Source organism: Aplysia californica, unplaced genomic scaffold, assembly GCF_000002075.1.
Source record: "Aplysia californica isolate F4 #8 unplaced genomic scaffold, AplCal3.0 scaffold00491, whole genome shotgun sequence".
Lineage (NCBI taxonomy): Eukaryota > Metazoa > Mollusca > Gastropoda > Aplysiida > Aplysiidae > Aplysia > Aplysia californica.
In genome coordinates, this window is record NW_004797761.1 from 399,702 (window position 1) to 406,955 (window position 7,254).

At 41.7% G+C, this 7,254-nt stretch overlaps 2 protein-coding genes across 2 annotated transcripts in view; both read left to right on the forward strand.

Moving 5' to 3' along the window:
* Positions 1-683: 683 nt before the first annotated feature.
* On the forward strand, positions 684-3,513 carry LOC101852872 (probable beta-D-xylosidase 7). Its single transcript, XM_005105778.3, has one exon. It carries the CDS (start codon positions 1,141-1,143, stop codon positions 3,478-3,480), a length of 2,340 nt encoding a protein of 779 aa, XP_005105835.1. The 5' UTR covers positions 684-1,140; the 3' UTR covers positions 3,481-3,513.
* Positions 3,514-5,845: 2,332 nt separating this feature from the next.
* The window catches only part of LOC101853639 (probable beta-D-xylosidase 7), a 4,553-nt gene continuing 3,144 nt past the window's right edge, over positions 5,846-7,254 (forward strand). Inside the window, exon 1 of the mRNA XM_005105783.2 lies at positions 5,846-6,132. Within this exon, the coding sequence (XP_005105840.1) occupies positions 6,124-6,132 (9 nt within the window). The 5' untranslated portion in view covers positions 5,846-6,123. The remainder of the gene's footprint in view (positions 6,133-7,254) is intronic.

The window sequence follows — 7,254 nt, forward strand, 5'->3', positions numbered from 1 at the left end:
AGCGGGTTCAAATCACTCACAATTGTACTATAATATTATTTGGCATGTACGTCCCCCGAACAACTCCCCAAAAAGTGATCCACAACATTTTCAGAGTTTTTGCTCGCAATAGCTGCTTCTTCTAAGTTGTAAAACAGTTTATATGCTGGAATGTAAGGCGTCTGGATCAATAGTAATTTTAGCAGCGTTTTCCCTGAAAAGTGAGCATTGGTTTTATTGCTGATTTTACCCCAGAAATATTCACATACATGTAATTTATGAAGGCACGACCTTGAAGCAATTAATTTTCATGCAGAGCATTTAATTATTATTTATTTGCGTTCAATCAAATCTGAAACGCTACAAAGTATATTAACATTGTGTGAAAATAATAGTTAAGGCGAGGCCGATCAGGGTCTGTTGATACTACCCACAATTAGTGCCAAAGTATGTTTAGCTAGTACTCCACCAGCGCAGATTTACTGGTGGTTGAGCATTCTGTGTATTTCACTGGAAGGAACGTCATGGTGTTCGTGGCCTTTAACTTGCCAGATCTCCCAAAGCGAAACGTGAGGATCCAGGCTGGACAGCCAAAAGTCACTCTTTTGTAAGGACACTAAAACTATTTATATATTGCTCTGATACTTGCTACAACAAGCAAATGATGAGCTCAGTTCTTAATTAATCGGCGCGATTGTTGTCCGCTCTCTAGTCAGGATAGGACACTCAACCTTTTTGATTTTTGGCTTGCATAATTTAATGATTAATGGGGTCGATGCCATAAAAAATGACTTCACAATCTGGTATCTCTAAGTGCAGAGAAATGAAAAGGGGTATATTTCCCACTCCTCTCAGAACCGTCTGGGGGATGGTGAGGCTCAAACAGGCGACAAAAAATAGGATCAAATGAAATATTTAGACAATCAAATGCTAACAAACAGATCTATTTTTATTCACATTCTCTTATTATTTCCTCTTAGAATTGAAATATCTTTGCTCTTACTTATTCACATTTTCATAGTAAACGATTGTTTGAAACGAAGAAGATAATTAACATAGTACCTAAAATAGGGAGAAAAAAAACTTGGTATTCCTACAACTACGTTCTTTGATTCTTTGTTTCTTTCTTCTTTGAAACAGATTCCGAATGCATTTTCGCTAATGATAAAGTCAACGATGTCGTCAAGACTCCCGTGTGATATAATACGTGTTCTTATACTCACCATTGCTCTGTTGAGCCACGGGTCCACTAGCTCAAAATTTGACAGACATAGCCAATCTCACACAATCAGACACATGAACATTAATGAGGACCAGGCACAGGTCATCGACTTCCCGTTTCGGAACACCAGCTTGCCGTGGAATGAGCGCGTGGACGATCTTGTGTCCAGACTGACTCTGGAGGAGATTCAGGTACAGATGTCTAGGGGTGGGGCTGGAGATTTTGGAGGTCCAGCCCCGCCTATTCCAAGATTGGGCATTGGGGCATATAACTGGGACACAGAATGTTTGCGAGGTGACGTACAAGCTGTAGAGAATGCAACGGGTTTCCCTCAAGCTATTGGTTTGGCAGCCACTTTCAGCCTGGATATTCTGTACAACGTTGCCAGGGCGACTGGTCAAGAAGTGAGAGCCAAATACAACGACTTCATTAAAAGGGGCATCTTTGCTACCCACACAAGTGTCAGTTGTTTTAGTCCGGTCATCAATATCTTAAGAGATCCCAGGTGGGGTAGGAATCAGGAGACGTACGGCGAGGACCCTTTTCTAGCCGGTATTCTGGTAGAGAATTTTGTCACTGGTATCCAGGGTGACAACTCAAGGTTCATAATGACTAGCGCTGGATGCAAACATTTTGACGTTCATGGAGGGCCAGAAAACATACCAGTGTCAAGATTTTCCTTTGACGCTATCGTCTCTGACACAGACTGGAGGATGACGTTTCTGCCCGCCTTCAAGAAATGTGTAGAGGCCGGTACCTACAGCGTCATGTGCAGCTACAACAGTGTGAATGGTGTCCCAGCATGCGCTAACAAAAAGCTGCTAACAGACATCCTGCGTACAGAATGGAACTTCAAGGGCTATGTCGTCAGCGACCAAGGTGCCATCGAAAATGTCATTTGGCAACATAAATATTGCAACAATAGCGTAGATGCTGTGGCGGCCTGTGTTAACGCTGGTACAAATCTGGAACTTTCAAGTAATCTCCCAACGCCGGTATATATGTCTATGATGGATGCTATTCAACAGGGAAAACTGTCTGAGGATTTGGTGAGGGAAAGAGTCAAACCACTTTTTTACACACGAATGAGGCTCGGGGAGTTTGACCCGATAAAGGATAACCCTTATGCCCAGCTGAGTATGGATCAGATCGAATCTGCTGAACACCAACAGGTGGCTGTCACAGCCGCTATGAAATCTTTCGTGCTGTTAAAAAATCAGGACGGCATTTTACCCTTGAAGAAAGAGGAGTTTAGTGAAGTCGCAATCATAGGACCAATGAGCGATGACATAACACAGGTGATGGGTGACTATGCCCCTCAACAAGACCGATCGTTTTCCACAACTACTTTGGACGCAGTTAGGGCTCTCTACCCCAACGCAAAATACGGACAAGTATGCAAAGACAGCACGCCGTGTACACAGTACAATAAAGCTGCCGTACCTGCAATAGTGAAAGATACGGAACTTGTGTTTGTCGCCCTGGGTACTGGTCAAGCTGTTGAAATGGAGGGAAAAGACAGGCCGGATGTCGAGCTGGCTGGACACCAAAAGGAACTTCTTTTGGATGTTCTAGACAACAGCGGTGACGCTAAGATCATTCTGCTTCTCTTCTCTGCCAGCCCCCTCAACATTACGTTTGCCGACCAGTCAGACCGCGTGGTAGCCATCATGGAATGTTTCTTTCCCGCACAGTCTACTGGGAAGGCCCTGTACAATGTTCTCACCAACACCGGGCCGTATTCTTCCCCGGCAGGCAGACTGCCCAACACCTGGCCCCTGTACAGTACGCAGATTCCACCCATGGTCAACTACTCTATGGAGGGTAGAACGTACCGCTACTTCAGGGGCGATCCCTTGTACCCGTTCGGCTATGGCCTCTCCTACACCCAGTTCAATTTCTCTAATCTGATCTACAACACAACAATCAAGGCAGGAGCTAGTCTGAGTGTCCAGGTGGACATTACAAATGTGGGTGACGTTGATGGCGAAGAGGTTCTCCAATGTTACATCAGCTGGAATGACAAGTCCTTGTCCGTACCACAACTACAGTTGGCCTACTTCGACCGGATCCTCATAGCCTCCAAGCAAACGATCTCAAGGAGTTTGTCTATATTTTCGGAGTCCATGGCGTTTTGGCAAGATGGGAAATGGGTAATTAAAGCTGGTGGGATGAGTCTGTTCTGTGGTGGTCAACAGCCAAATCAGAAGAAACAGGTGCCTTCCAACGTCCTCTCTGGAACTTTTACAATCACAGACTCTATCGCTCTTGAAAAGTAATATTTATCAATTTCAAGTGCCTTTACACAAGTGTCTTTATGTGTGTATGTGTGTGTGTGTGTATGTGTGTGTGTGTGTGTGTGTGTATGTGTGTGTGTGTGTGTGTGTGTGTGTGTGTGTGTGTGTGTGTGTGTGTGTGTGTGTGTGTGTGCGTAGTGTAGAGTGTACGCTTGTGTTGTTCGTGAGTGGGTGCTTTTAACAGAAACATGTAATGTGTTGTCTTCATCCAGTTGAACTGTGTGTGAAGTGAATTGTAATCAGAATACTATTATTTTTTACCCAGGGTCACCAGTTTATCATGTGTATAAAAGTCAATATTCTGCAACTGGTTCTGTTATCCCGAATAGATAGACAGATAGAAAGAAAGAAAAAAAGAAAGAAAGAGAGAGAAAGAGAGAGAGGGGAGGGGGGCATCTAGAATGACACACTACACACACACACACACACACACACACACACAGACACACACACATACACACACACACACACACACACACACACACACACACACACACACAGAGGCAGAGAGAGACAGAGAGAGAGAGAGAGAGAGATAGAGAATTAATATAATGTGAGAGAAACAGGAAAAAAGGAAAGAGTGGTGCAGGGGAAGGTAGATGTGTATGACACTAAACTTTTTGTTTTGTCTTTCATATAGGTGGGGCTATTTACCAGAAGATTTATTTTATACAACAGAGGTTTAGAACTTATAGTACTTATTGTTACATTTAATGTTATTTAAACATGTGAATTTAATGCTCAGTAAAACAGAAGGCGAAACAACATCTTTGAAGGGGATTCAACAAGTTGGCGATATTATTTTAAATTGAGCCGTCTTTTCTTTTAATGTGAAATATCTCCATTATGTGATTTTTGTGTGACTGCCCAGACTTTTTATTTGAATTCAACTATGTTTGCGTGTATATCATTTATATAAACAATTTCCTTATATTCTGTGTTGTTTGAGTGTTTCTATGTTAAATGTCTAACCAGGGTTCATTTTTAGCATTAACCCTCTATTATTAAAATTTACTCTCTCGGGTATCATTCTTCTACTATCAACTCGTCCACATTCCTCTTTCTCTCTAGCGCTCTCATAGACTCTCTCTCTCTCTCTCTCTCTCTCTCTCTCTCTGTCTCTCTCTCTTTCTCTCTCTCTCCCTCTCTCTCTTTATATATATATATAAATATCTGTCTGCTTCTGTCTGCTCTGTCAGTCTCCCTCTCCTCTGTCTCTCTCCCTCCCTCCGCCTCCTTTCTCTCTTCTTTTGTATTTGCATGTGTGTGTAATTGTATGTTTGTATGTATGCATGTATGCATGTATGTATGTATGTATGTATGTATGTATGTATGTATGTATGTATGTATGTATGTGTGTACGTATGTATGTATGTATGCATGTATGTATGTATGTAAGTACGTATGTGTGTGTGTGTGTGTGTGTGTGTGTGTGCGTGTGTGTGTGTGTGTGTGTGTGTGTGTGTGTGTGTGTGTGTGCGTTGCCTTGCCGACTGGTGTGGGCGATCATGGACCTTCATTTCACTCTATCTTGCGTTGCAGCGATGGTGTCTGTCATTTTTGCTGCTCCCAGCCATGTTGTCAACTTGTAAAGTATATTTTCCCTCTATCTGTCTCTGCCTCTCTTTTCATCAAACTTGCCTGTTGTTACAATATTCTACAATGCTTTTTTCAGCATTGTGTGTCCGTGTTCCCATTCTGAGGTCAACACCCAAGACCAAGACTTAGGCCTACTGTAATAGCTTGTTCACTCTCATCTGTTATTAATATATATGGCAATGCCTTCCTCACATAACTTTGCATGACACTCCTGTAGGCATTTGAGAAAAGATCGAGAAAAGGTTGAGGGGTGTATGGCCAAAAAACCCCTAAACAACAACAAACACGTTCCTTCAAGTGCAGGTGACTAGTTTTTATTTGTCTGACCCAGGACTCTATTGTACAACACATTATATCATCGACCTTGGTTGGCAGTAATGTGAAGCTGATTCAACAGTAGCTTTTTTCCTCTGTTATCTTAGTATGCAGCGCAATTGGCATGAGTGCTTGAACTTTTTTTTACCTTAGTATCTTTAAGTCGGCGCTCTGCAATACAAATCTTTAAGGCCACATGGCTTTGTAGACATGCTTTTTATATCCAAAATTTAAGTTAATCTTCCTACGTTCTCATTTAAACAAGTATGCAGGACGAAAAATATGCAAAAAAAGAGTTCAATTTATCAGATCAAGCACAGCAAACTGCTTGACCTGTCGACTGTTTTTGTTCACATCAGCTACTTAATGTCGTGCAGTCACCGCACATTATTAGTTTGGCACAAGATTTGCTTTCGTAAAGAGGTCGGTATGTACATTTTTCCCTCCATTATACTTAAATCTAGAAGAAACCGGTTTACGTACCTCCAAGGCCAATCTTACAAATAGGTTTGAAGTGTGTTTTTTCATAAAAAAACAAGACTTACAAAGGTTTGAGACGCCACAATGTGAAATCTCCAGATAAACAATTTCGTCAAGAGGACAGTCATCATCAGAGTTTGGATTTTCAGCTTTGAGAGTTAAAGACTGGTGTTGAGTTAGTTTCCAAACACCCCAAAAGAAAGTGACGGGGACTGTTTTGTTACAGGAAAGATGAAGCTGGTAATGACGTATGTATGTTGTATAGTAGTATCTGAACTGGCTGGAGGGGAGGTTTCCAAAAGATAGTAGCGTACGTGTATAAGTTTAACACCTCTCCCAGCACTAGTAGGTTATTTATGAGGCCGGACCTGCGAATTTAAAGTCTTCTCTCCGATAGGGTGGTGCGAAATGGGCTGAGAGGTCCGAAAACGCCACAAGAGATCATAATTCCAAAACAGCCACTCAGGGATTCGAACCAGGGCCACCCACACAATATTCCAGCTTGATACTACGGAGCTTCCTAACAGAATATGTTGATCACCATCTGCAATCTGCATAAAATCCTTAACACAGTACGCATCCATAGATAATTCTATGAACTTTTGGTCAGGAGGCTATAGGTAATTGTAACAATAACATTTTCAAGAGTGTGAATTATACTTTGAGAAGTTTACCATAAATCAGTAGTACATCCCCATCATCAAATCACACATTAAACATATATGACGAGAATTGTTGTTTCTTTCTGGTCGGATACAAACCATTGTTTTTTGTGATCACTTAAAGCAAAGAAATACACATTCAGAGTTAAACTTTGGAATAAATTTATAACTTTTATCAAAAGTATCCCCCGAAAGTCGTTTTTTTTATTAAGATGGCGTAAATAATCGTTGCTCCTTGGGATTAACTTAACGGCGGATATATATATGCCTGTTTTGAGAATTTTACACGAAACTTCTTTTTTTTATGCCCCCACCCTCGTGCAAGATCTCAGGGGTAGCCGACTGCTGGTTCTTCAACCTGCAGTGCAACTGATTTTTACGTATCTGAAGGTGACCGTTTTTCCTACTTCGTAGAGCCCCTTGCCACCAGGCAGCCACATTCCGATTTCGAAGGTACTCTAATATTCTGTACTGACTAAAGTATTTTCAGTTTTGGTAGGAACTTTGAATTTTGCTCGAGAGTTGGTTGAAACCTACCCTTATTGATGTTAGAATCACCAACGATTCTTTTGCGAGCACAACTTTCACCCTTATCCAGGGTGTTAGAGCTTACCTATTCTAAAATCAGAAGTAATAAAGAACCAGGAAAACAGTAGAAAGAGTAAAAAATAAAGGGGAGGGGAGCCCAGAGGAAGACGGA